This window comes from Fusarium mangiferae, assembly GCF_900044065.1.
Source record: "Fusarium mangiferae strain MRC7560 genome assembly, contig: FMAN_scaffold002, whole genome shotgun sequence".
In the NCBI taxonomy this organism is placed as follows: domain Eukaryota; kingdom Fungi; phylum Ascomycota; class Sordariomycetes; order Hypocreales; family Nectriaceae; genus Fusarium; species Fusarium mangiferae.
In genome coordinates, this window is record NW_024573922.1 from 1,274,104 (window position 1) to 1,301,477 (window position 27,374).

The 27,374-nt window shown below is 48.4% G+C and overlaps 13 protein-coding genes across 13 annotated transcripts; 6 read left to right on the forward strand and 7 right to left on the reverse strand.

Annotated features, from left to right (window-relative positions):
* Positions 1 to 350: 350 nt before the first annotated feature.
* FMAN_06274 (uncharacterized protein) lies at positions 351 to 1,769 on the reverse strand (the record flags this gene model as incomplete). Its single annotated transcript, XM_041826968.1, has 1 exon — positions 351 to 1,769. The coding sequence occupies one exon, from the start codon at positions 1,767 to 1,769 to the stop codon at positions 351 to 353; it is 1,419 nt and encodes a 472-aa protein (XP_041677977.1).
* Positions 1,770 to 2,323: 554 nt separating this feature from the next.
* FMAN_06273 (uncharacterized protein) lies at positions 2,324 to 4,182 on the forward strand (the record flags this gene model as incomplete). Its single annotated transcript, XM_041826969.1, has 8 exons — positions 2,324 to 2,553; positions 2,628 to 2,680; positions 2,737 to 2,954; positions 3,009 to 3,329; positions 3,379 to 3,503; positions 3,555 to 3,855; positions 3,905 to 4,004; positions 4,058 to 4,182. 8 exons carry the CDS (start codon positions 2,324 to 2,326, stop codon positions 4,180 to 4,182), a joined length of 1,473 nt encoding a protein of 490 aa, XP_041677978.1.
* Positions 4,183 to 4,724: 542 nt separating this feature from the next.
* FMAN_06272 (uncharacterized protein) lies at positions 4,725 to 6,803 on the forward strand (the record flags this gene model as incomplete). The annotated part of the gene is made up of 1 exon (XM_041826970.1): positions 4,725 to 6,803. The coding sequence occupies one exon, from the start codon at positions 4,725 to 4,727 to the stop codon at positions 6,801 to 6,803; it is 2,079 nt and encodes a 692-aa protein (XP_041677979.1).
* A 157-nt stretch (positions 6,804 to 6,960) lies between these two features.
* FMAN_06271 (uncharacterized protein) lies at positions 6,961 to 7,400 on the forward strand (the record flags this gene model as incomplete). The annotated part of the gene is made up of 2 exons (XM_041826971.1): positions 6,961 to 7,181; positions 7,232 to 7,400. 2 exons carry the CDS (start codon positions 6,961 to 6,963, stop codon positions 7,398 to 7,400), a joined length of 390 nt encoding a protein of 129 aa, XP_041677980.1.
* Positions 7,401 to 7,600: 200 nt separating this feature from the next.
* On the reverse strand, positions 7,601 to 8,578 carry FMAN_06270 (uncharacterized protein; the record flags this gene model as incomplete). Its single annotated transcript, XM_041826972.1, has 1 exon — positions 7,601 to 8,578. One exon carries the CDS (start codon positions 8,576 to 8,578, stop codon positions 7,601 to 7,603), a length of 978 nt encoding a protein of 325 aa, XP_041677981.1.
* A 310-nt stretch (positions 8,579 to 8,888) lies between these two features.
* Positions 8,889 to 9,691, reverse strand: FMAN_06269 (uncharacterized protein; the record flags this gene model as incomplete). The annotated part of the gene is made up of 2 exons (XM_041826973.1): positions 8,889 to 9,526; positions 9,580 to 9,691. 2 exons carry the CDS (start codon positions 9,689 to 9,691, stop codon positions 8,889 to 8,891), a joined length of 750 nt encoding a protein of 249 aa, XP_041677982.1.
* Positions 9,692 to 10,776: 1,085 nt separating this feature from the next.
* Positions 10,777 to 11,207, forward strand: FMAN_06268 (uncharacterized protein; the record flags this gene model as incomplete). The annotated part of the gene is made up of 2 exons (XM_041826974.1): positions 10,777 to 11,002; positions 11,050 to 11,207. The coding sequence occupies 2 exons, from the start codon at positions 10,777 to 10,779 to the stop codon at positions 11,205 to 11,207; spliced, it is 384 nt and encodes a 127-aa protein (XP_041677983.1).
* Positions 11,208 to 12,537: 1,330 nt separating this feature from the next.
* FMAN_06267 (uncharacterized protein) lies at positions 12,538 to 13,737 on the reverse strand (the record flags this gene model as incomplete). The annotated part of the gene is made up of 2 exons (XM_041826975.1): positions 12,538 to 13,340; positions 13,446 to 13,737. The coding sequence occupies 2 exons, from the start codon at positions 13,735 to 13,737 to the stop codon at positions 12,538 to 12,540; spliced, it is 1,095 nt and encodes a 364-aa protein (XP_041677984.1).
* Positions 13,738 to 14,814: 1,077 nt separating this feature from the next.
* On the reverse strand, positions 14,815 to 16,248 carry FMAN_06266 (uncharacterized protein; the record flags this gene model as incomplete). The annotated part of the gene is made up of 1 exon (XM_041826977.1): positions 14,815 to 16,248. One exon carries the CDS (start codon positions 16,246 to 16,248, stop codon positions 14,815 to 14,817), a length of 1,434 nt encoding a protein of 477 aa, XP_041677985.1.
* A 1,789-nt stretch (positions 16,249 to 18,037) lies between these two features.
* On the reverse strand, positions 18,038 to 19,759 carry FMAN_06265 (putative maltose permease; the record flags this gene model as incomplete). The annotated part of the gene is made up of 3 exons (XM_041826978.1): positions 18,038 to 18,541; positions 18,605 to 18,669; positions 18,721 to 19,759. 3 exons carry the CDS (start codon positions 19,757 to 19,759, stop codon positions 18,038 to 18,040), a joined length of 1,608 nt encoding a protein of 535 aa, XP_041677986.1.
* A 539-nt stretch (positions 19,760 to 20,298) lies between these two features.
* On the forward strand, positions 20,299 to 20,907 carry FMAN_06264 (putative glucosamine-phosphate N-acetyltransferase; the record flags this gene model as incomplete). Its single annotated transcript, XM_041826979.1, has 2 exons — positions 20,299 to 20,594; positions 20,658 to 20,907. 2 exons carry the CDS (start codon positions 20,299 to 20,301, stop codon positions 20,905 to 20,907), a joined length of 546 nt encoding a protein of 181 aa, XP_041677987.1.
* Positions 20,908 to 21,350: 443 nt separating this feature from the next.
* Positions 21,351 to 23,036, forward strand: FMAN_06263 (related to dehydrogenases and related proteins; the record flags this gene model as incomplete). Its single annotated transcript, XM_041826980.1, has 2 exons — positions 21,351 to 22,012; positions 22,067 to 23,036. The coding sequence occupies 2 exons, from the start codon at positions 21,351 to 21,353 to the stop codon at positions 23,034 to 23,036; spliced, it is 1,632 nt and encodes a 543-aa protein (XP_041677988.1).
* A 221-nt stretch (positions 23,037 to 23,257) lies between these two features.
* On the reverse strand, positions 23,258 to 26,795 carry FMAN_06262 (uncharacterized protein; the record flags this gene model as incomplete). Its single annotated transcript, XM_041826981.1, has 6 exons — positions 23,258 to 23,506; positions 23,552 to 23,885; positions 23,931 to 24,514; positions 24,639 to 25,367; positions 25,421 to 26,297; positions 26,344 to 26,795. The coding sequence occupies 6 exons, from the start codon at positions 26,793 to 26,795 to the stop codon at positions 23,258 to 23,260; spliced, it is 3,225 nt and encodes a 1,074-aa protein (XP_041677989.1).
* Between the last annotated feature and the right edge of the window lie 579 nt (positions 26,796 to 27,374).

Consider the following 27,374-nt stretch of genomic DNA (forward strand, 5'->3'; position numbering starts at 1 on the left):
TCGGCGCCATAGTCTCATTGGATCAACCTCATAGATCTTTGCGGCGCGTCGGAGAGTTAATTTTCGGTCATTTTTAAGGGCACGAAGTGCGAGAATAACATTAGCTTCACTATTGAATTCAGGCATATTGGGTGGTGAAGAAACAGTTGACGACGTAGACATGTTGTAGGTTGAGGGATTTTTGTAACACTCACGTGTTTGTAACACTCGCTTATCATGGACGTTATTTTATAAAGTCTAGTAAAACCTTGTTGCAAATGAACTACAGACTTCGAGAAGACGCCCTCATCATTTCCGCTTGTTCTCAGTGGATTGGACTGACGAAGAGCCCATGTAGCTTAAACAAGCACTTATTTGCCCAGTTCCAAAACTCCCGATGGACCAATACTGAGCTTGACCCCAGGCTTGGTAGCCCAAATGACATCCGGATGAGCTATATACAACCACGGAGGATTGTCATGCACCCTTTTCAAAGCATTCGCATACGCCTTCTTCCTATCGTCTCCCTTCGTTTCTGTTCTCGCCTTTGCAAACAACCTCTGAAACTCATCATCATGATACCCCAGCCACCACGTACCATGCGATTCGCTCGACACCTTGTCGTCTAGAACCCGAAAGGTCGTGTTAGGCGTCGAGTCAAAACAAGCTAGGTCACCAATGTTCTTCCGCAGCCCTATCGAACGTGCGTATTCTGGACGATTTGTCTCAATCTCGACGTCTACTTTGAAACCGATGGCCTCCAGAGATCTCTTGACGAACGCAGTTATCTTGATAGCGTGCTCCGGCATCCATTCTGGCGTGCGCAGGCGAAGAGGCCTGCTCAGGTCAAGGTGCTTGATGAGCTCTTTCGCTCGCTCAGGGTCATAGGGGATGGGGCTTAGGTTTGCCTCCTTGAAACCAAGATGGTGAGGACTGACGACGGTTGCAGCTGGCGTCGCAAGGCCCAAGTAGACTTCGTCGACCAGAGCTTGGTTATCAATGGCGAGATTGGCAGCGAGGCGCACCTGCGGTGAAGAGAAGATTCCCTCTGGGCAATTGAGGTAGTAGATGACAGACAAGGTACTTAAAACTCTTCCCCATTGTAGCGAGGCTTCGAAGTCAAGAAGACTCAGGTCGTCAATGCGTTCCAGGTTCAAGGCTGCATCAACTTGTCCACCTTGCAAAAGCTTCAGCCTTTCTTCTCCGCTGCGAGCCGCCGTAGCAACGATTTTCCGCGGCCAATTTGGGTGCTGAGCAGGATCTACCAACTCAAGTGTTGCAGATCCAACGCTGTCTTGCCGCGTAAATTCGACAACACGATACGGACCCGTGCCGAGGATTGGCTTTCCATTCGAGTCAATTCTCGACGGCCAAAAGTCATTGAGGACGTTTAGAAGATCTGCAAATGGTTCTTGATGCTGGATCTTGATAACCCTGGAATCTTCAGCGGTGAATGTCGTGTTGGCGAAGTACCGACTATAGCTCCAGGCCATGCCAAAGTAATCATGTGAGCCAAGGAAACCCTTAATGTACTCGACAATGAGGAGGGCGTCACAAGGCTTCCCATCGTGAAAAATGGCTCCGTCTCGGATATGAAAGAACCATGTTCGTTGGTCGTCTGAAACATCCCATCGGTCAAAGAGCCCTGGTAGAACCTCGCCGTCTGGCTGCCATCGAATCAAAGGTTCCAAGACTAAGCTTTTGAGAGCGAGGACACTGTTGTCGTCGGTCACCTGCGTGGGCAGACGAAAGTCGACGTTTTCCAGAACGATGCGAAGAATATCAGACATTCTGGCTATATTCTGTGATTGGATTCATACCCGAGTCGGCTTATCATGTCTTCTTATCAATATCGACTGCTCCAGTTCCATGGTTTCTAAATGTGGACGCCGCCCCACGTCTTGAATGACACCATAGCGGATTGTAATGGCATTGGTCGGGAGAAATCGAGGAGCAAGTTCATAGAAATACCTTTTTTTCTGGCAGCTTCCCATACTAATCCTATGTACTCTTATGTCGCTTTGGCATTTTAGTACTAGCCTGTTGTCGCGTCCTCAGACTATTATTGCGCCATCAGCTTATCAGGCTCATCTCAGACTGCTATCACCGCTTCGCCTAAATCCATAGTGCGATCACAGATGGGAATGCTCCCATCCTCGGTGAAACTCTGCCTTTGGATTGTGAACTAAGGGAAATAGATCCATAGTGGAAAATAATAGTTGATCTCTCTTGACTAAAGTGTTGCACTCTATCGGGCAATTTCGTGTCCATCACCAGTCATGTTTATATAACTGCCAGATTATTCCCTGGCCATGATAAGCAAAAGGCAAAGCTTGCGGTAAAAATGGCACATCAAATTGACACCCACAGTCACAGTGACGCTGAAGTCGCGACAAAGCCTAGCCTCGACGCCAAGACCAGTCCTGTATTGGACACAGAGGACATCGACCATGGTCTTGATCCCAATGCACAGTCCGGTTCTAAATGGCGTCGCATTGCTGGTTTCTTTTGGGACTCTATTGACGGGGATCCCAAATACCGTGCATATGTTAGACGTCTAGATCTGATCTTCTTGTAAGTAGTGCCGTGGCTTCTTTCTCGTCCCGCACTGCATTGCATTAGCGAGACGCCCAGCTAACGGCGCCTAGTCTAACGGTTTTGCTTGGCTACTTTATCAAATATTTGGACCAGACCAATTACAGTGAGTCCTTAAGCTAGGTCTTTTAGATCCATAGCCCTTCGCTGACGCTCCTGCAGGTAACGCCTTTGTCAGCGGCATGCAAGAAGATCTCGACCTTTACGGCAACGAGCGCAACTGGCTTGGCACATGGTTTAGTCTAGGTATCATGGTCGGTACCATTCCGGCTCAGATGCTGCAGCTGAGCCATATCCGCCCTTCCATCTTGATTCCAACTTGTGAGATATGCTGGTCGGCTTTGGTCATTGGCATGGGCTTCACCCATAGCATCAAAGTGGTAAGATATTAGTTCCCAAGCCTTTTCAGGATTTACTGGCTGATACACAGAAAGATGTACGCTTTGCGTTTCTTCATAGGCCTGTTTGAGTCATGCGCTTTTCCCGGATACATCGCCATGCTCGGCAGCTGGTATGGTCCCAATGAGCTGACAAAGCGCCTGGCCATTCTTCTCGAGGTTGAATCTATCGCTAGTATGTTCAGCGGATATCTTCAAGCTGGTTTATATAGTAGTATGAACGGACGTCATGGCCTAGCTGGCTGGAGATGGCTGTTCATCATGGACGGAGTAATCTCAGTTCCTGTGGCCATCTGGGGTTTGTTCGGACTGCCTGATCACCCACACAACACGAGAGCTTTTTACTGGACAAAAGAAGTAAGTCAACTTTCGTGGAAATCTGACGAGTCAACTTACCATTTCGCAGCATATCAAGTATGGCCAGGAGCGGATCACCAAGTTTGGCGTCAAACAGCAGGTAAAACTGAACTGGGCTGAGATCAAGCGAATCTACTTAGGATGGAGGATTTGGATGTTTGTCATCCCATACACGTAAGTCAAAATCCCGCTAATCTCTATACCACAGTGGCTCATACCTCACAGCATGGTAGCTGCCTGCCACACAGCTACAAGCTACTTCAACCTCTGGCTCAAGGCAGAGGGTTACAGTGTGCAAAAGATCAACTACCTACCGACTGGTGGAAATGCGCTCGCCATCGTTGTCACCGTTGCCTGGGGCATGATAGCGGACCGGACTAAGCAATATTACTGGTTGATTGCGTCTCTTACGCTTCTGATGATCGTGGCCAATATTCTTCTTTCGGTCTGGGATATTCCCAAGTCCGCTCTCATGTTCGCTTACTACATCTCCTACGCCGGCTCAGCGTGTACTCCTGTCCTGATTGTAAGTGACACTGTATTATTCTCAGGCTCACAACTAATGCATGGAACAGAGTTGGACATATGGGCTGAATGCCGCTGATACCAACACGAGGCAGCTTTTGGTCGCTACGGCTAATCTTGTGTCTTATGCCTGGGTTCTCTGGGTGCCGTGTAAGTTTTCACACGACGCGTATAAGGTGTACATGAGAGCTAATTTACTACAGTGGTCCTGTTTCCGACATACGATGCACCGAAGTACAAGTATGGTTACCAGATTTTGATCCTGTTTGGTGGAATCGCCATTTTGAGCATCACAGCGATGAAGTACCTGTATGGCCGAAAGAAGTAATCTCAAAGCTTAGAAGAATGGTAGATAATGCTACTGTAGGAAAAGGAAGGTGGAGTCAACCTATCATCGCGTAGTTACAAATCTCGAGAGTATAATAGGACACCAAGAGTCGGGGAGACTAGTAAACATGCTGATCAAGAATCGAAGAACTGGGTTCTGGATGTAGATAAGCAAGGGACAGGAACGAATAATGAGAGCAGCCATCTTCATCATATTCCGAGATCGGCGGCTGCGTCAGGGCATTGTTAGACAGTAGACACTTCAGATTCGCTGCTAGAATCTTATTTAGATGGTGCTACCTTTTATGCTTGAATAACAAACGACGTCTATTAGAGACCCTTAGCGGTAATGGCATTTATATTGTACCAAATGACGTGCTCTGCCGATGTGGATACTAAAGATCGAAACCAATTTCGAATCGCTTTTATTAGCCGTGTCTTGTTCCTGTTCATACAGTACTTGTCACATTTTGATGTCCCAACCTTTGTCAGATTTCGAAGCCACGCCCACACACCAAGATCAAGAAGAAATAGTCTCAGAATATGGAGGACTGGTCTTCAATCGAAGGGGCCGGGATCGCGTTAGGTCAAAAGACGCTATTCACCACCCACAATGGTGAGAAAGTTTCCTTGTCTGAAGGCTACATCCCACTACTTGTGAACCTCACCGTTGAAGACAAGGCAGCCAAAGGCTTGCGGAAGCACAAAGGTGCAAGTACGAGAGAGGATGCCGTTTATGTCTCTGCACTCGAAGCCGTACGAGACAATCGATTCTTACTCCTCACCGGCCAAAGTGGCTCGGGAAAGACGACCTTTGCAGAATACCTCATATTTGGTCATACAACTGGCGTCTTTGAGAAAGACAGAGACGCGATTCCCCGCAATGAAAGCGGCGAGAGACGGAAAGAGATATTGAGTGGGCTGAGAACTTTTCCATTGCTCGTCACACTCGCCAACACGCAAGACCTTGCAAATCTTGATGGCAATCTGAGAGCAATTCTTCAATCTTGGGACAGTAGAGAAGAAGAACGCGAATCTGACGAACTGCTTCTTATACTGGATGGCATCGAAAACGCAGGATCGCAAGGGATGAAGCACATCGCATCTATAGCCCACGCTATTGCTCCAAAACCATACGTCAGGCTACTTGTCCTGGGTAGAGACGAGGAAACTCAAGACTGGACCCTGCCAGTGGGCTTTGCAAACCTCCACTTACTACCGCTACTGACGACTCAAAGACATGAGCTCGCTCAAAAACTGAATCTGGACACAAACCATGGTTCTGGAAACGGTGCTTCGAGACCAGCTGTTTTTACCTTGTCCCTAGCGGCAGGACATACTGGGGATACCGGAGAATCTGTCTTGGATGCTTGGCTAACGGTTTTAAACCCTGAAGCACGTCAAGATCTTCTACATAGCGCGCTGGACGAATGGAAATACCAGCGGAACGGCCAGATTAATTCTCTGACAAAGACGACACAAAAATGGCCATTGGCCTTGTGCACCGCAGTTCAAGAGCTCTTGGTGGCTGCGCAACTACAAACAGCATCCTTTCAGGAGATACTGGATGTCTTTGACCAAGATGCTAAATCGGCAATACCCATTGTTCGAAGTCTTCTGAATCGGTTTGCAAAGGGAGAAAAGCAGGAGAGCTTAATCTGTGAACTTCTAAACCGGCATGAGCATGACCTTGATGAGGAAAAGGCTCAATATGCTGCACTTGTCGTCTCCGAGTTCATAGACCTCAACAATACGCCCTTGGTCACCCAAGCCATCGCTCGCCTACTTAAGGTGGTCGAGATTGGAACCCTCCCCTTATCTCATCGGGTTATGGCCGGTCGCTATCTCTCACTATTTGGAGATCCGCGCGATCTGACAGAGTTGGTCGCAGTTACAGAAGGAACAGGCCTTTTTGGATCGTCCAATCATCCTAACTCCAGGCCTGTTCACAGGCTTCATATTGACCCCTTCAAAATCGGCGCGTTTCCAGTTGTGAACCAAGACTATGGAGAGTTTGTACAGCAGACAGGTCGGACTTGGCTGAGCCAAGATGGCTATGATCCCTGTTCGCGGAACACACCAGCAACAGATCTCACATGGCATGACGCCAGAGCATACTGCCAATGGGTCACGCAGAAATGGAGGAAGGCAGGTAAAATAGATCCTAACGAGACTGTACAACTGCCGTCAGAACCCCAGTGGGAGAGAGCATCTAGGGGAGATCAGCGCGAATCACAGGCAGGACAGAACATCTACCCATGGGGCACCAATTTCGCAACGAGTCTATCAAATTGCGAAGAACTAGGACTGAACAATAAATGTGCTGTCGGTCTGTTTCCCCATTCCCGCTCACCCTTTGGTTGCTACGACATGACAGGACAAGTATGGGAATGGTGCACAACCTTATGGGGAGAGGACATGGCGACGCCAACGTACATGTACCCGTGGAAAAGCTCAGATGGCCGTGAGGATCTAGATGCGGACGGTTCAATCAGGAGAGTTTTGCGAGGAGGGTGCTTTTCGAGTGGCCAAGCTAAGGCGACGTGCACGTATCGTGGGAGTCTTGAGCCGACTGGATTTTGGCGGGGTAATGGGTTCCGCGTGGTGGTCGTATCTGAATAAAACAGATAACGCTAGAGAGGAAATATGAGTCAGGTCGTGGTGTAATAATCCATGGGTCCGATGACACCATCGCCTTGATCTCCACCTACTTGGAAGGATAAATAGCCCGCACGAATTGCACGCAGGACATATACTTGTATAAAAAATAGCTGAAATCATGCCGATCCTTAACGATGTCCAGTTGTCGAGTCCCAAGGACCTAGTTCCTCTTGCCACAGGTGACGAGCCAATTTATGTCATTCTCACCAGTTCCAACGATGAGGAAACCGGGGCACCGTGGTGCTCAGATGTTCGAGCTGCCTTGCCATTACTGAAAGAGACCTTTGATAAGCCGGACGGGCCCAAGGCTATTTATGAAAGTGTCGGTCCCCGGCCTGGGTGGGTGATTCATATAGTCAATTGGAGAGTGTTGGCTGACAATTCTACAGGTGGAAGAAGCCGGATAACCCACACAAGCTCACGTGGAACATATCGGCTATTCCAACTGTTATTAGATTCGAACCTCGCGATGGAAGGATAGAAGAGACGGGTAGGCTTGTGGAGGCCGAGGTTTATGAAGAGGGAAGATTGCAAAACTTCGTGTTGAAGTCTGAGTAGACAGGTAGCGACGGGAATTTGGACAGACATTGCTGTCACTTAAAGTGTAAAAGTATGATAGTTTGCATGAGACATACTTAGTGAGCGTGGAAAAGGGATAAGCTGTACAAGTTATGGGAATTTCCCCTGGCAATTCATTTCAATTGCTATCCGTGAAGTATGCCTGTTGATTATACATCCGGTCTTGATAAGCAATCGACTTATACATAATCCTTTGTCTGTTGATCACACCAATCCCAGAAGTCCGCTGCAATTCCACTACCACCATGCTCTTTCGTCTTCAAGCTCTGGACAAGATCCTTCCTCGGGCTCGGGTGCCATCTTCCCCAAGGAATACCATACCTACCACCATCCTCAAGCTTAACCTCAGTGCTAACCCCAGCCCATAGTTCAGAGTAAGCCCCTCGCTTAGGCGGATGCAGGAAGACTTTGTTCGGTACCCTGAGATGCCACGGCACGCGATCCCAGATATTGGTTGACAGGTTTCCAGGGTTCTGGCAAATGCAAACAATACCACCTGAACGCACACGCCGGTCGAATTCTGAGGCGAGGAACCAGTTTGCTGTTTTGGAAATGGTGTAGTTGTGTGTTGGGTCTTTGGAATGTTTGCCGGGAGTAAGCTCGGCCAGCGAAATGCCTCCAGGAGGGGCCATCATGTCCATTACACCTGATCCTGTGAATATGACTCTTGTTGAGGGACCAGGGTTCCTGCTAGCTGTTTGCTTCAACACGGGGAGCAGGAGCTTTGTGAGCAGGAATGGTGCCAAGCAGTTTATTCCCATTTGTGGCTCGTATCCTTGGGCAGTAACTTCGTGCGAGGGCGCAGCGCTAATACCCGCGTTGTTCCATAACACGTCGAGACGCGTCTCCTGCGCAAGAAAGGCAGAGGCACAGGCTGCCACAGAGGTAAGATCGTTGAGATCGATGTGAAGTGTTTTGAGATTGCCAGTACTCTCTGGGTATGCGGCTTTGATGGTGTCGATAGTCTTTTGTGCTTTGGTGGCGGATCGCGCTGGAAGGTAGACTGTGCCTCCTTTGGAGTACAGCATATGGACTAGCTCTAGGCCAACACCATTAGTTCCCCCAGTCACCATGAAAACTCTGCCTTCTAGTGAAGGAACATTATCCTCGGTGAAAGTAGGCTTGGGTGGGAATAGTTGCGTCCAGGCAGCTTGCATGATGCCGGGTTAAAAGATAGTGACAGAACGTCGGGTACAAGTAAAATGATGCTGAGAACGTGTCTTGGACAATATTTTGTTTTGGGGAAGAAATGCCATTATTATTCTTATATATGACTACGTTTCAGCTTATCAATCCAATGTTGTCATTTCCTTCATAGAGTCTGACACCCTGGTCATTCCGACTGTCAGATTGAAGCAGCCGAGAGAAATTGTGGTCAGAAATCATTGCCTTGCAACATGGCTCTTTCACAAGCACCAGATAATCGAAAAGACCGTGCAATTAGTTTTACCGATGGGAAATTAATCGTTAGCTTTGCAGAGACGCCAGAGTTAAAGGCCTTTCTCCCCGCTGAGACCTCCAGAAGTTAGTCGTCTGAAGTATCCCACTATCCATCAAAAACCACCACCGCTTCGCAAAGCTTTCGCCAACCTCCCATCCCATCGGGTCCCACGGTACTGTCCCCCATACCTTGAGGCTTCCATACTGCATATCACGCGCAAACTCTTCTTCGTTAATAATAGAGAGAGACTTGAGCAGTTTGTCCCGCAATGATGCCCAGGGCAGCATGTCCAGGTACGAAAGGTGAGGGACGCTCTTCTGTAATTGAGTAGGCGCTATATTAGATGGAAGACTGTCGGCCAAGGCTCTAATATTGAAGCCTGGTATTCGCTGGCAGTCTAGGTCGAGACGCTGGGCTATGACGGCTAGAGCGGTGGCGGCGGTCAGGTCGGTCAAGATGAGGTAATGACTGTCCATTGTGGGCTGCTCGGATGTGTATTGGGTATGAAAGAGGTTTGCATCGAACATTTCTGTGACAGTCACGCTTGAACCCCCGGTAGATGATTGCTCAGGACTAGAAGCTGCACCTCTTCTCACAAGGGCTCCGGCGTCCTCATTAACCTCATACTGTGCCTCTCGCTTCTGTTTACCGGCAAGTCGTGACCCTGGAACAAATCAGTCAAGCCATTTCGCGTAGGCGCGTTATTGTACTACATACGCCTGGCTCTTTGGGACAGCCTGTTCTGGATCCGCTTTCGCTGGGCGGGGTCCGGTACAGCAGTCCAATCATCTTCAGTAGACTTTACAAATTGCTCCCAGTTGGGCTTCATGATGGATAAACCGCTTTGGTCAGGGCACTGCTGAGAGAACGCTAATGTGAAAGAAAAAGCTGACGAATTCGGTTGAGAAAAGATGACAGAGCGCTGCTGATATTGTCAACTTTCTGACAGTCAGACTTGTCAGACTGCATAACCGAGATGAGTAGTCCAATCACAAGCCGGACTAGTCTATATAGAGTTAGACCAACTATTCTGATACTGGTCAGCCGCCAAGTACTGCCTGGCTACAGTTATACGATGACATTAACGCGTACAGGCCCAAGGAAACATCCATTGATATGTCTAGTTCTTGACGTATCTTGGAGCCACTAACCATCGATTAGCTCATATCCGTGATGCCCACCCAGTATGGTATTTATCAGCGTCTCATTTGGAATGACACGACGTGGCAGAAGCTCGTTTCCTCCATATTTTGGGGCATAAATGGGAGTCTGGTGTAGTATATCCCATTACTTTTGAACCAGAGCTGAGATACTTGGGGCGCTTAGGTCAGCCTGCGACAGCAATAAAGCCGTATGGGGGGTATAGTTGTCCGATTAGCTCCGAGAGTATGCTATCTCCAATCTTTTCATGAGCCTGCTCCCCGAAAGTATTTGTAGTAAAAAAGCAGCAAGTTATACTTCTCAATATCTAAAGTTTTAAGACCTGGTCTTTATACCCCTATTCTCCTTTCTCCTCTTGAGTTCTGCGCCCTAGAACTTGAATCAATATAGAGAACTTAATTGCCTTGACCTGTTTAATCCTACTGGTCTCTCCATCGGTAAGTAAGCAAGAGTGGCTTGTTCGTCTCGGGTCCGAGATAGCAGCCTGCCACTGTCAATCTTACGAGAGTCCTATCTGCCACTACTGCACAGTCGCATAACAGCAATTCACAGTGGTATGGCAGCTGCACTGCGGATAGACACTGGCAGATCATCTTTTCTCATTTCATTCCCTTTCAGCTGCCTCCAAAACCGCTCTCTTCCCTTCAATCAACATTGCTCTCTCGCTTCCTTTCTACATAGCACGCGGTCCTGGACATAAGCAACCTCGAAACCTACCTTACTCCTCAAGCAACAACGGACCGTCACCTCAATATGGCTACCGACTCTACTAATCACGCTGATGTTCCCAAGGAACAGTCGATTCCCGACGACAAGACTACTCCTGAAGCTGCCGAGCACTCATCTGCAGAGGTTAACAATAACAAAAACGACAGAACCGTTGATGTGAAGAAGAACCGGCGCAAGGTATGGGTTGAGCATTACGACAAGCTCTCCAACACCACTCCAGACGAATTCCTCGCCAAGAACCCTCATCTCAGTAAGTCGATACGTCCCCGCCTACGAGACTTTGCTAACAATTACAAGAGGGTATTCCCACTACCATGAAGCTTCCATCCGAGGCCCACGAGTACATGGGTAAGGTGAAGGATGATGATTTGGCATACCTGGACCACTACTGCGACGATGCGAAGCTATCAGAACACGACCTCCTAGAGCTGGGGGCCAGGGGAATGTTTCCGTAGGAGCACGCGTCATCGAGGGTTCATGGGTTTTGGGAGGTTGATGATCGTCTCGGATTTCGCGAGAGCAAGCTACAGTACTGTGGCTGAACGGATTTCGTGAGATGACTGGCTAAGCCAGAACCTGCAGACGAGGTTGAAAGACGGAAAGGATCTCTCTAGTAGAATATGACCAAAGAAGAGACGTCTATACTAAAGGCGATTTCTAATTAACAAACTCGTAAGACAATCTCCCAGCCGTTCGTACATGAGCATCTTAAGGTAGAGTTCGACTGTGTTATTTTCAGTAACATTAACGCCAGGCTTGAATGTACTTGCTAATATATGATATGAGTTCATGAACACTGTTGAACACGGTTACAGTTCCATTTTCAATGTTCAAGTGCTCTGTATCGATGAGCCGCCCCAATTGATAGTGATTAATGTACTTGGCTGACTGTCCTCTATTACCGACCTGTGGCTGAGAGCCTAATCCAGCTGAGAGAACCTAGTCCTTCATTTCTGTGGCTTATGCGTAGAACTTCTTTTCCCTGTGACTTTGGACATGACTTCGTCTTTCTCTCGGCGCTTCCATTGCGTTCTAGAACCTGGGAAATAATTAATCCCCACCTTGTTTTACATTTGTAGTTGAGCTCATCTGGTCCCGGCCGCATGCCGACCCATTATATCACCTAGCTTTTCCAGACTTTTCGTCGACCGTCTTCTCTAGCTCTCTGTTATCGACGAAGTCTCTCTCATCCCCTTCTAATGGGAACATGGTGTTCTACAAGGGTCTTGCACCATGATAAAATCTGCCTACGCCTCCCCTTGCAAGAGGTTCCTGTGGAGTCTCGTCGTCGTCGCCTTCAAGAGTTCGTAGAAGCCTGGCTGGAGCTGTCTGATGGGTCCATGACACTTGTGCCTATATGTAAAAAGAGGGTTTTTATGGATGAGATATGTTTCTTAACGGCACCCAGTATGGATATAAACTGCATTACATCTATGGCACTCGTAGGCTTTTATCAACCTGTTGGAACCCTGAACGCAGTATGACTTTCGCCATCATATTTGTTGTGAGACAATGTGGCAGGACTTCTTTTCCTCTTTAAACTTTGGCACAGGCGTTAGGATGTCTTCGTATATTTCTTATTACCTGCGAAGCTCGACCAAGATCCATCGGGCATCAAAGAACCAGAGGCAGCAATAAAATGGCTATAGGGGGCACAGCCGTCGTATGAGCTCTGACAGTATAATACCTCCCATCTCTTCAGGAATATGCTCCTTAAAAGCATTTCGTAGTGAAAGGGCGGCCCGTATGTATACCCCAATATCTTTAGTTTTAAGACCTGGTCTTTTAGTATTTTTTTCCTTTATGCACCCCCCCCCCCTCATCTCCCTTATCTCCCTTGTCCTCATCCTCATCCTCATCCTCATCCTCGTACTCCTGCCCCTCTTCTTCCTCATTCTTATCTTCTTCCTGTACCTCCTCTTTAACTTTAAGCTGTCCCGACTTGTACAGTTCTAGCGCGAAATCAACCATATGCGGGCTAATTTTGGCACCCTTTTCAACTAGCATTTTGACTATGTCGCCATGACCACGCTCAATCGCACGATACAGGGGACTGTCATTTGCTGTATGCCGGGCATTGATATCGATAGTTTCCGCCTTGAGAAGCCTGTAAGCGCATTCGATGCTTCCACTCTGCGCCGCAAGCCATAAGGGAGTGAGGTGAGATCGTTCTTCAGCATTGACATCAGCCCCATACGCGATCAGGATCTCAACCACCTCTATACTGTTCTTCATACATGCATAATAAAGAGCGGTCCTATCAAAATAGTCCCTGGCGTCAACATTTGCCCCCGAAGCGAGAAGAGCCTTCGCAATTTCGGCTTTAGACTCTCGAGCAGCCCAGTGCAAGGTTGTTGAATCACCATCAGACAAAAAGGGCTCATTAGCATTGGCTCCACACTCGATAATCTTAGAAAGTGTTTTTAAGTGCCCACTAAAAGCTGCCAGATGCAATGCACTCCGGCCTTTCTGATCTTTCTCATTTATACTGAGGCGGAGTGGCGATAACACGCATGCTGCCTTCTTGAGCTGACAGGTGGATAGGAATCCTACCGAAGCTGTCCGTAACAAATTGATCCGCGCGCTGCCTAAGATGGGAGATCAACTCCTGAACTACACGTCCCGTGGTTTTGGCAGCGGCGCAGTGCAAAGGTGTTATCCCATCAACCCCTGCTATTTTGCGGACAACATACCCAGACTGCTGGCATGGGGGCTTTCAGTGATTCCCTTTTGCACTTCATCTGAGATTTGCTTCACAGCAGGTTTCCAGTATTTGACAAACGGCCGAGACCAGTCTTCATCCTTGTAGCCGAGATAGTACAGCGACGTATTGGACTGGTAAGGCGCGACGTTAACGGACGTCAAGTTTTCGGACAAGGTGTTGAGTGGAACAGGCGAGTAATGTTTTCCATCAGGAGGATTAGCTGCGACCTGCGCAAGGCAGGGTGATGCATAGGCGAGAATTGGGACAAGTTGGAACTTCATTGCTCTAGGGAGAGATGCGATGGGACAGCCTGATGGGAGGTAGTTCTTTAGTGATTGTATTCGAGATTTTGAGAAGATACGTAGCGGGGGAGCCTTTATATACTCCAGAGCTTCGCGTCGCAGCTCAACAGTGATTTGAATCCACCCATGAGTGAATCACAATCATCAACACGTCTCTCCTTGCTCGTTCCCGATTACTCACCGGTTGAACAGTAAAATCCGCCGAGATATCCACTGAAGTGTTCGAGTCAGGCAGGTCGCTTCACTTGGCCCCTCTGAGATCCACAGATGAGAGAACTTTAGCAGCATATTGAGTTCGTACCCATACGAAAACTACTATAAAAAGACAACTTTCTCCAGTATGAGAAACGACTACCAGGATATCTCACCTAACACGAATAGCAGAGCGCTCAAATCTCCACTACGATACATACCCGAGGGCGACTGCCGATATTCTATCTCCTCAGAAGACTAAACGCTTATGGGGACCGTGAGACTTGCGTCAGCTGTTTATGATAAATGGATCAGGCCCTTTGCAAAAAACCGGTACTTTAATTAACTAATAACACGACTGGAGATAAAAGTACTAGCAATTTACGTGTATATTCAAGGGGACTTTGCAAGAGGTAGATTTTTGGAATTCTGCTCATCACTGCTTTGCGAGAGTTAGCAAGTGGTACAAGCCCTGTTCTCCAGATGCTGTATCCGCAGAACAAACAACTTAGGACACATATTTCATCTGCCGCAAACTCACTAAGATAGTGTCTTATGTCACAGAGGACGGTAAGTTGGGCGAGAATTCCTTTATTCACGTGCGCCTTTATGCCTCAACAGTCGTCATAGTTAATAGATACTGGCCGCGGGATCCCGCGCAACGCTCCCCATGCTCGCTTTCCATCCCCGGGGCATTTCATCCACGCATATTCCGTCACAGATAACGAAACAATATCTTTAGAAGTCCCGCCTGAGGACTGTCTAGCCTCATGAGCAAAATCACCTAGTTGAGCGAGTAGACTAATTATATAGATAAATTATATACAGAGTAAAGGAATGTAACACAGATAGTATGTAAGTATGCTAAACAACTTCTTGGAATGTCACAGCGTCGAGGTTGGCTCCGACCTCGGCACAGCTGAATCCAAAAGTAATGCTAACATAGTCATGCTCAGACAGCATGTCCTCCGTAAACGTGCAAGTTGTATCAAGTGGAACCCAGTTGTTCACAGCGCCGCTAGGACTGCCCATTACGGTTGAGCCCGGAACACGATCGTAGTTGTTTGGGTCTCCAAGTGTACAACCAAGCGCGAGGGCATTGCATCCGTCGCCACTTACGCTATTAGTGTAGTAGTCGACGCGGATGGAGCCGGAGAGACGGTAAGAGGCTGCCTTGAGGTCCTTCGTGTCGATCTTTTGGTAGAAGTAGTTGTAGTATGCCTGACCACCATCGATTCCAAATTCGAGTCGTCCAGAGGCGGGGCCTTCCAAGGGATTGTTGGTGTCGCGGTAAACGGTCTCGGAGCGAGTCGATAGCCATGGCTCAGTAGTATCGAGATCGAAGCTGCTGTTGATGAGAACAGGTGTCGGGTCTGCATCGGCTACGGTGGTCGTGGTAGCAGTCTCGGTAGCGATTGTTGAGCTCTCGATAGAGGTGGCCTCTGTGGTCGCTTGAGTGGTAGTAATCACCATACTAGTCTCACTGCTGGTGGCAACCGTGGTAGTGTCGGTGTTGGGGATTACAGCGCCTGGCGTGAGCTCGACAGAGTCGAGGTAGGCACCCGAATTAGCACAGGCGAACCCAAACACGACGCTGATGTCGTCATCTGCAGCCAGCATCTCATCGGTGAAGTTACACGTCGTTTCTAACTGGGACCAGTCACTGGCGGAATCCTCAGCGCTTGCACGCAACAGCGAACCTGGTATGATGACCGAGCTATCTCCAGATCCCGTGAGGCAAGCAGCGATGATGCGACTACAGCCGTCGCCGCTCTGGCTATAGCTATCAACGCGGGTATAGCCTTGGAGTTCATATAAGCCCGCCTTGAGTGCTTTCTTATTGATCTTTTGGATAATAAGATTACCGTACTGGCTGCCTTGGACGTTGCCAAACTGGATTTTACCAGAGGCTGGGCTCTGGTAGCCGCTGCCAAGAGTCAAGGCATCTCCACGTTCCGTCTGCAACTGCCACGGGGCAGTTGTACCATCTTCGAAGCCAGCGTTGGTGAGGAGAGGCTCGTCGACTGCCGTGGTTGTGGTAGCACTCTCGGCAACAGTCGTTGATGGTTCAGTGGTGAGAGCCTCCGTGGTAGCATCAGTGGCCGTGGTCGCTGTCTCACTCTGAGTTACAGTCTCGCTCTCAGTAATCGCAGTGCTGGTCTCGACATAAGTGGAAGATCCAGCAGTTTCGGTGGCAGAGGTAGTGACGGCCTTTGTAAACGACGGCTTGCAGGGGCTTGCATTGGCCATCGAAGCCAAGGCTGCGAAAGCAGCAACAATCAATTTGTTGGAGACCATCTTGCGATGATCTCGATGGGCAAAATAAACGAGTGTGGGGGGTAAATAGAAATGAACGAATGGACCAAAGGCGAATCCAAGACAGGAGCGCAAATTGGGGGCGTTCACCCTTTTATTCTGTATTTTAAAATGAGGATGGGGGTCTAGACTCAATAGTTTGACCAAATGAGCCACCAAGACAGACTTCAGCTGCACTTAAGCATATTTTACAGTGTCGCTACTGGGTTGACTACAGTAGCGCCTCAATAGTCTCGAAAATTCACGACCGCCAAAACCAATAGTGTGTTTACTTAGCTGTTTCAAGAGGGACTTCACCAGTTGATTTAAGACTTCATTTACGGGGTGAGAAAGAAGAAAATCGTATAGGACTTAAAATATTCCCTAGACCATAACCCCTACGTCAGTTATCAAATTACCCGCCGTGCCTGATGGCTCACGGTTGTTGGCTGTCGGAGTGTAGTGATTACAGTGACCTCAGTACATATGAACGTCAGCGCAGGGTCTTATTGCCAGCGCATGGCCCTATGGGGCTTTGCTTCCCGCTCAATGGCCTGCAGGTGATAGGTAGCGCCCAAGAGCCAATAACCTTTGCATCTCAGGCGAAAACAAGTGAGACAGCATTGGAGAAATGCTAACGCCATTGGAAAGGAGAATTTCCACTTGAGGCATCTCTTTATCTTGTATTTATAAGGGCCTATAGCATCTTCGGAAATCAGCCCAACTCCCTCCTTCTCTGACAGATCTTCCCAACCAGCCCAGCGAGGTGCTATTTCATATCCTGTCAATGGTTTTTGACTCTTCCAATATGTTTTTGACGAGTCATCCTTGCTGCTGCCTCCATTAGAGAGCCTACATATTTAAGAGACTTGGATTCCTGGTGTTCGTGGCGGAAACTTGATGCTGTATCAATCGAGTCTTTCTTGCTATTAAATAAATCCTCACATACTTTCATCAATGACGTTTCGCATCGGTGCTAGCTCTATTTTGAGATGTCAGCCATTGACCTCGCATATAATCCGCACAGCGCCAGCTCCAAAGTTGACTACGGCCTCCCCAATACGCCCGAATTATTCTGAGGCGCAGAGCCTACCAAGACGCACCAGGGGAAGCGCAGAAAGAAGCGCAGACTACAAGCTTATCCTTGGGAAGATCTTGCAACAAAACTCAAGATTTCTCGAAAGCGACGTGGTCGACTTTAGGTTATACTCAGGCGTTGATATGCCGTCATGATAATTGCTAATACAGACCAGAGGACATGAGCACATGATTCCTGGTAGCGCACACAGAGCTTGTGTGGAAGTCCGTATTTTTCGAGGTTGCAAGCGGCTGACGTCGGCAAGGCTATACGAGAATGGGGAAATCTCGTACTCGAAGGAAAAGTACAACAAGACGCAACAATGAGTGCGTTCGGTGAATGTGACAGACAGCGCTGGACGCTGATATGTAACGGCAGGGGAGTTTGACTTATACTACATAACCGAATAACGATAACACGATCTGAGATCTGCGAGTTGGAGATTTGGTCGACGTATTTGTATGTGTCAGGCCATAGCATTACGAATGGTTGGGTATTCCTTAGTATTTGATCTTGCTACGCGATTGCAAGTCTGTGCAGTGTATATAACCTGTAGACTCTAGTACAATCAGTCAGTATCATACCAAGCATGTGTTGAAAGACAATGAATTATGCAGTGCGCCATTCAAATTACGACTTGGACAGATGCTAAGTTGAACCTTGGTAGCTGTGTAAGATGGCTACAAGACTAAGACAATATGGAGCTATGTCGCTCTATCCGTCCCTACTCATAACATGGTCTACTCCGTTAAGTAGATCGAACTTCTTGAACTGTCTCGCAGGAACACGCCTCTGGAAAAGGATGTCCAGCTCCTCAAACGTACGGCCGTGACTCTCGGGAAGCCTGAAGTAGCACCAGATAAGACACACAAGACTAATTCCACCAAAAAGGAAAGCCGTCTTACTCCCCCAATTGGCCTCATCAGTATTGAGCATTAAAGGCATGACGATCGTAAACACGACGGAGGCAGCAGCCTGCACTGCTGTAGCAACAGCAATGGTCTTTTCTCTAAGGCGGGTGGCTGAAATCTCGGAAATGATAACAAAGCAGATGGGACCGACAGTCATTTGGTACACGAAGGTCCAGATGTCCATCAGCGTGGCAGTAGCCCATATAGCACCAGTGGTGCTGGAGATACTGAGGAAGCCTATGATGAATAGGAGAGTCGTCATGACCATCATACCTGCATTGTAGATCGTGCGTCGACCAAGTTTGAACTACGTAATTCATGAGCTGATGCGTTGATGGATTATGGGGATAGGACTAGCGACGATACGTACCCAGTTCAGGAGGAACCATGAGAGGACTGTACCAGTAAAGCCCAGAGCGGTGTTACCAACACCCACTAGAGTACCAAGTCAGCATGTCTGTGGTTTTTGGCTTTTGAATCACGTACTGTTAAAAGCATCAGAAGGATTCAGGCCGGCCTTTTGGAAGAAGTATGTTGCATATCCAATAAGCGGATTGCCACCAATGACCTGGATTAGGTAGACCATAACCGAGATCTCAGTGCGAACCAAATTCGCACTCTTGAAGCACTCCAACCACGATGTGGACGACTCGATTTCTTGCTCCAAAAGATCTGTCTGTTCGATTCCCACAAGAGCCTTGTCGATATCGGGCCTGTTGGTGGTAGAGGACAGACCCATGAGCGCGGCACGTGCTGCCTCACGTCGGCCTTTGCGAACCAGCCAGTACGGACTTTCAGGGGCAAAGGGTAGACCAGCGAGAAGGATAGTGGGCCAGACCCATTGGATCGCAAAAGGGATTTTGTACGCCCACTCGTCCATACGGGTCTCTACGCCAGCCGCGCAGCCTTGGGCGATAAATTGGCCGATCACAGACGCCATGTTGATCGATGTGGTGAGGAAACCTCTCAGGGCCAGTGGGCACACTTCTGACGCATACGTCGGTGCAATGACGACGTAGAATCCATAGGCCAAGCCGCCGAGAATCTCGCCAGCACAGAGCATGCCAATGCTCGTGGAGAAGAACTGCACAAACACCAAGGCAATGGACCAGACGCAGCAGATAGCCAATGTCTTCTTTCGACCAAACATCTCGAGGGGATAACTACTGGCAAGTGCTCCAAGAACCTGGCCGATCGGATTCCCCATTCCCAAAGCTGTCTGCCAAGGTGCAGAAATTTCATAGCCGTCGCCGCCATGAACCCGCTCACCGTATTTTGTTTGGAATGCGGGTAGTGCATAGAAAGATGTGATGATCTGGGCATCAAAGCCAGCCATTATAACGGCGATGCCGAAGAAAAGAGCCCAGAAGACGGCCCATGGATACTGGCGAACGGCCTCACGGAAGCCAAGGTTGTGCTCTTCGACGGTGAGGTCGCGGGTGGCATCGATCTCAAGGAGCTCAGATCTTTTCAGGTCTGCCACGTCATGGTTATCTCTATTGGCTTCTTTGTCTGGGGTTGCCATTTTAAAGATGTAGTATAATGGAGATAGTGGGGGAGTCTGACAGCGGCAAGAGGAAGTGGTCCGCCCATGATGGCGAAGTACGGTGTTTAAGTATCTATTGAAGATCAGTACAACAGTAGGTATCTAGCTTGTTTAGCCTTATCACCTGTTCTGCGGGGACAAGCCTGGAGTATTGATACCGGTAGAACCCCGCAGACATGCGTGCGCACGCGATAGCATCTCATTTCCCTATCGATAAAATGTAACACGCCAATGCAACGTTTCTTGGCCCTTACGATAAGTAGTCAGTAGCTAGAGAAGGATCGCACTAAAATGCGGGGAAAGATAGCGGACAGGGTTTGCCGGCATTCGCACCGACCGTTTGCCGGCTATTGTGCCTGGACCCGGTTAGCTGGGCCTTGTTAGGATATCATCCATAAATGTGCAAGACTCCTTCTCGTTCATTGATACTCCCTATCGTGACGCTAGTCGGCAGAACAAGACAACCCAGCTCACCTAATCGACCCCTCTTACACTACAGCCTCCAGGTACAACACAAGATGGTTGCAATCGGCTCTCTCTCCGGCCCTCTATTCTCACCAGACCTTATTGGTACTGATGTTGTAACATCATTCCCTAAAGGTTACACTATTCGACCTCTGGAACGAGGGGATTATGCAAAGGGATTCCTTGACTGCCTCGGCGTACTGTCTGATGTAGGGGACGTCTCCCAGGATCGCTTCGAAGAGCGGTTTGATTGGATGAAGACACAAGGCCAAGGAGTGCATTACCACGTGGTTATCGAGCATGAGAACCGAGTTGTCGGGACGGGTGCTATTATCGTAGAGAGAAAGTTGTGAGTCTTCTAATTGGTGAAGAAGGTGCCTGCACTGTCTTGATGCTAACCTCGTTTCGGCAGTATTCACAATCTTGGATTAATTGGACATATCGAGGAAATCGCGATCAGGGAAGATTTCCAAGGCAAAGGCCTTGGTCTGAAGCTACTGGCCAGTCTTTCGTCTGTTGCTAAGAATGTCGGATGCTACAAGACGACTCTGGGGACCAGTCCGGAAAACGAGCCGTTCTATGTCAAATGTGGCTACAACAGGTCGGGCAACATCATGAACCAGTACTTCGAAGAGCCCAAGGAATCGTATTATCGGGGATAAGCCCGAGAAACCATCATTGTCAATAGTATAGTCGTAGCTACTCTGAAACGATGTTGATGATGATCTTGACTCAAACGAGCTAGCCACCGGTCTTTTCCCGATGTTTGCCGGTTCGCCGATTTATCGTTTCACCGACTTGAGGTTAATCGCTTGCAAATTGATAAGAGCCTATTGGGCCTTAATTAGTTTCTCAAACGTTGCATTTTCCATATCTGCAAATCACTAATGCGGGGAAAGCTGTTATCTGGTGTTTGAGTGGCTGTAGCGCAGCTGCAATGTAACAAGCTGCCAGAGCCGCGTAGCCGTGGTTGCGTATTAATAAATGAACCCTTGCTACGAAGCATCTAACGAAGCATCTTGACATGATAAAAGATAGCTTGCAATCAGTACGAAAGCCATTATCTGCAATCCAATCTTTGTCGGTATCTGTCTGCTAGTCCACCATGGCACCCCATGCTGAACAGGATGCGTCTGCTCATACCATCACTCGCCTTCCCCCACCAGAACGTCCCGCCTTTTCTGCCTCACCTCCACGTCTATTAATCATCGGCGCTGGGAACCGTGGCAAGGCTTATGCCGAGGCTGTCAGAAATTCGAGTAATGGCATTATCGTGGGCGTCGTAGAGCCTATCGCACTCAAGAGACGGCATTTCGGTCGCAAATACATCTGGGGTACACGGGAGCCAACTGCCGGGGAGGAGTTCCGCGACTGGCCAGAGTTTGTTCAATGGGAGCTAAGCCGGCGGCAAGCAGTCGCTTCTGGGTCTACAGATGTCCCTGAGGGTGTTGATGCAGTTTTCATTTGCGTCCAAGATGGTATGCATAAGGATGTTGTCCTTGGTCTCGCATCGCTGAAACTACACATCATGTGCGAGAAGCCTCTAGCCCCCAATCTGGAGGATTGTATGGCTATCTATAATAGCCTTTCTCCCGACCCCTCCGGATCCTCAGAAAAGCTGTTCGCTATCGGTCATGTCCTTCGTTACAGTCCTCACAACATAATGATGAGGAAACTTCTGCTTGAGGACAAGGTCATCGGAGACATCATGTCTGTTAATCACACAGAGCCGGTGGGCTGGTATCACTTTACACACAGTTACGTCAGGTAAGTTCCTGACTTATGCGTTTGTACAAGCGATAAAGACTGACGCCGTGCTAGAGGAAACTGGCGCAATGAAAAGGCGGCAGCCCCATCACTCCTTGCCAAGTCGTGCCACGACATAGACATCCTCTACTGGATTTTGGCAGCCCCACCTCCCGGTTCTAACAAGCCAACCCATGTCCCCAAAGACATAAGCTCTTCTGGATCCCTCCAATATTTCAGAAAGGAGAGAAAGCCTGTCGAAGCTGGGAACGCCACCAATTGCTTGTCATGTGCCTATGAGCCATCGTGCCAGTTTTCGGCCAAGAGAATCTACACAGGAGCTGATCTCAAGAGTCAGCAACAAGAGCACTTTTGCACCGTCGTCGCGCCGGAAATTGAAGACTGCATTCCAAATGGTGGGCCAGAAGCAGCTAAGAAGGCGATTCTCTCCAAACTTGCGGAGGATTACTCAGAGGACACGCCAGCAGATGAGATTAGCAAGAGAAACACGTTTGGACGTTGTGTATACGAATGTGACAATGATGTCTGCGACAACCAAGTTGTGACGCTTTCTTGGGACGCCGACCCAATCGCAGCCCCGGGCGAGACACCCCTGCAGGCTCTTAGTGGCAGAGGTAGCAAGACAGCTACATTGCATATGGTTGCGTTCACAGAAAAGATCTGTACCCGGTTCACACACATATACGGTGTCCACGGAGAGATGTACGCCGACAGTTTCTCAATTACAGTTACAGACTTCAGGACTTGCAAGAAGACTGTTCACTACCCACATATTCCTGAGGGCGGTGGTCATGGTGATGGAGACGAAGGGTTGACGAGGCAGTTCGTGCTGGCGGTTGATAGGGTAAAGAACCATGGTGAGAAGGTGTCAACGGCTCAGCGAGAGTACATCAAGTGCAATTTGAGGGATGTTATCATGAGCCATAGTATGGTATTCGCTGCTGAGGAGGCAAGGAAGGGAAAGAAAGTTATAGATTTTCCTGAGTGGTTTGAGAAGGAGGTCATGATAAAGCTAGGCGCGTAGATAATTCGAGTATAGCTGTGGGGCGAGGGCAATCCATATCTCGTTCCTCTATCCTCTCTAGCTTCCTAGCATTATCGAGATGTGCAGTCGTACTATATTAAAGTTTGAACGCACCATCGTGGTTTCAGCATATCAAGGCGATCTAACATGAAGTAAAGAAAGGGTATCGCTTGTGCTCTATCGAAGATGTAGCAAAGTTGCAATTGCTTCCTCCGCCTCACTTAGTTATGTTTGCCACTTGTATCCCACCTTTTTTCTTTTTTGAGACGACTTTGAGACCAGCTGTCTACCATACCACGAGGCATTGCAGACAAATAGCGTGTTAATTCCAAATGGGCTGCGCCTAACACAACCTGTGTTGCAGGTTCCATGGGCGGATAGACCTTGTTTCGGAGGTTGTCAGGTAGTTTCGACTTGATTTCCCGTAGCAAGTATTCCGATGTACAGTATTCTCCTGCAAGTATAAGTCCCTATCGAAAATTAGCACGCGATAAGATACAAGTGCTTGAACATACCTCAAGAACATTGCCAGTTTTGAAAACGTCACCTACTGCCTGAGCCATCATGATCGTAATTCCATCTATGACGGGCTGGAAACACGACAAGATTTCGTCATTTGTATAAGTCATGAAACCATTCTTGATCCCTGCATCGGGGAATTCCGTTTCAATTGCAACATCGACATCCCATTCTTGTCCGTTGTTTCTGAAATCGGGCAAGATGCGGTCCTCAAAATCTTCGATACACCTTCCATAGACCCTTCTGGCTATCCTGGAGCCATCTGGAAGCCGCATGTGCTTGACTTTGGTCCGCACCATTTCAGCAAACCTTTGTGCTGTGAGAGTAGGCCTAGGAACAGTTAGATAGTGTAGGGAAAAGTCGGAAGGAACTCACCCCTGGTTCTCATATGTCACAAGCCTAGAAACGAAGCAATGTGGTGCTAGTGGAAGCGCTGGAAGCTCACACACGGACACGTGTGCTATCTTCTTCCCAAAGCTCGCAAAGATATAGGTTTCTTGGCTGAGGGAATATCTCATTATCGCGTGCTTTATTGACGCCTCTGCTTCGCCGATGAATGACAAGCGTGTATCATTTTCGTCTCTAAGATAGCCAGCCCTTTGAAGAGCACGTTTCCATAACGTTTTGTCCCTATTTGCCCAGATCTCTGACAAAGTGATAATCCAATGGATTGTCTGCTCGTTGTTCAAGAATTTACTTCCTAGACGCTGCTGTAATTGGGTACGAAGCGCACGCCTGACCTCATAGAGAAAATCAGCTGAGACATCTACAGCGTTGAGGCCCGGAGGAACACCAGGTAGTGGAATATACTCTCCTGTCTCTTGAGTCAAGAGCAGAGGAAGACCTTCAACCTTCTGGACGCCTGGCTTCGGATCTCCAGTCGGCCCAAGGGCGTTAGCAGTGTCATGGCCCCAGCCAACTACTTTATTGTACTGATCGTAGTAAATAACAGTTGGAATCTAAGGAATTAGATAATATTCAGTGAGCTTTTAATGGATGACTTGCCGATGATCTGCTATAAGAGCCAGTACCAGGCCACTCTGTGAGCAGCTCTGATATCGGGTTCTCAAGGTCGTTGACTACGCATGCAACACTGGTACTCGCACCGTCTATATTCATGAAGTCGATTGACACAAATATCTGATATCTGGGCTCAGGCGTGGGCACAGGTGCCATGCTGTAGGGCGACAGTGATGTGGGGGATTGATAACCTTGTTGTTCATAGTTGTTGGCACCTTGCGTGGGTTGTGGATATGCTCTCGATGAATGAGGAGGAGGTGGCAGTGACAAAGCCATAGAAGCTGTTCTGTCACTGATCGGTCGAAACTTGAAGTAGTCTATGATAGTCTGCTGGTTTTGTTTGATAAGATCATCGGTCCAACCTATGGCTCGAAGACCCACGCCGATGTGGTCAGGCCAGTAGGAATCGAAATCGTACAGGAGTTCGAATCCAGACAGGCCATTATTGTGGCTATATGACAGGTTGGTGCTTCTCCTCGGTTGCTCTGGTTGTTGTTGATAGTATGGCCCCGTACTTTGAGGACGATGCATTATAGATAAGCTCGGGTTTGGGTGTCCGATAGCCTTTCGAGAGATAGTAGGATTTGAAGACGATTCTCCGTTTGACCTTGTTTGCCTTTGCTGTGTCGGATATTGAACTACGCCTTGATGACCACTCGGTGTTGGTGGACTTGTGTACTGAGAACCGAAGGTTTTGGGGTACTGGACTCTACCCGCGGATGGGAATGGACCAGGAGCTGCCGTAGTATATGGTTGACTGGGAGGATACTGTTGCTGAAAGGCTAAGGGCTGCTGGGTTTGTTGGACCATGTCACAATGTTACTTGGTCTGGTCAAGGCCCCAACTGAACGGTCCAGATAGGTCAATGCTTCAGGATCAATCGCAATAGTCTCGTAGTTCGGGATAAAGCTTCGGTGGACCTCTGCTTCCGCAGTCCTGTTTCTTGCTTTGCAGATGAACACAAGCAAAGTGAGAGTCTCCCAGCAGCTCAGGTTATCTTTGCCGAGAACTTTTCTCTTGCCCCAAAGAGCACGCTTGCAATACCTTTCAGCTTCCTCGAGTTTGGAGTCATCTACATAAGCAAGAGCCAACGCATGCATTCCGTGATACACGAGTATATCATTTGTCTTTCTCTCAAAAGCGATCGGAGTGATGATTTCGTCTGCTTCTGTCCACTTTTCCTGCCGCATGCATGCATATGCTAGTCGTATCTTCATAGCAGTGATGTCGATTACTGGCCTTGAACTCGATTCACCATGCTCGATGGCACCTCTGTAGAATTGTTCTGCCTTTGCGTGGTCTCCGTCCGCCTCATTCTTGATTGCTAGTTCTTCGAATCTTCTGGCAAACTCAGTCTCACTGTCCGAGTCGGCGTCAAGAGGGGAATGCGGCTCTTCATTGACTGGCGGAGGTATCCATCTCTCGATCTGTGATGTTTGTGCTTCCGTTAAAGGGTCACCCATAATGCTTCCTCCCCAAACAGTAGACCTAGGGCCCTCTCTCAGAATAGTACTGGCGCTTGAATGGAAGTTCTCTGCTACTTGAACAAACTGTCGGAGATTTTGGGTGGCGCGATCGTCCTCTTCACGTCCACCGGAAGGGCCAGGGCTTGCAGAGCTACTTGTATGTAAAGCAACCTCGACATTTCTCAGCTGGGACTTGAGCCCGGAGAGGACTTTGAACACAGAATCTTGAGAGGAGTTGCTATGAATTAGTAGGCAGCTATCTATGTTAGTAATCACTCTAGACCGCTAATACTATGACTGACATATTGAGCATCTGAAAAGCACTTGTCATTGCTGTGTTGTATGATTTGATTCTGTCTTTGTATATAGTGATATCTTTGGACCGCAAGCTAAACTTGATTTGCTTGGTTGGCTTGCGCAAGAACCCTCGGCTAAAGCGGTTTGTTTTCTCAAGCTCGGCCATTAGTCTTTTGAGCTTGTCGACTGTGCTCTGGATATCATTGAGGGTGGCACTAATACTACCCCAGAGGGCATTACCGGGATCGATCTCAGCTACGATAGCTTGCGGAACCCGACCGGAGGCATTGCTGACCGAGTCTAGGACTCGCGACAGAATCGAGACCTCCTCCAACAAATTAGAGACATTCTCGTCGACGTCGACAGTATCGTCTATCCAGGTGTAAAGCGTCTTGACTATCGTCGCGCAGCTGATGGCGAGGGCGGCGGCGCCTGACGTGATAGATAATGGGTCCATCGGAGACGATCTGTCGTCAAGGTTGAAAATGGAGCGAGTCACAGCTGAACTCTTGGTGCGGGGTGACATTATGTTCCAATTGGGGATGCCGCTTATGCAGGGTTGCATCCCAAAGAGGCAAACCGAGTTCCTGACTTGACTACTAACATCACTGAAGTCATATTTTTTACCTTGTAGCATTCAAAAAAACTACATTCTGTACTCTATAGTACTATACCTACAATCTTGCTATACTTTAAATGGTGCTGCAGTGATTTCTGTGTCTAACCTTGCGGTATGTCTCTTGATGATCGTGCTGCCTGGGAGTTCTAAATAAGTGGTTTCTCTTTTTAAATCATGATTTGCTAACGTCCATGATAAGCGAGTGTTACAAACACGTGAGTGTTACAAAAATCCCTCAACCTACAACATGTCTACGTCGTCAACTGTTTCTTCACCACCCAATATGCCTGAATTCAATAGTGAAGCTAATGTTATTCTCGCACTTCGTGCCCTTAAAAATGACCGAAAATTAACTCTCCGACGCGCCGCAAAGATCTATGAGGTTGATCCAATGAGACTATGGCGCCGACAGCAGGG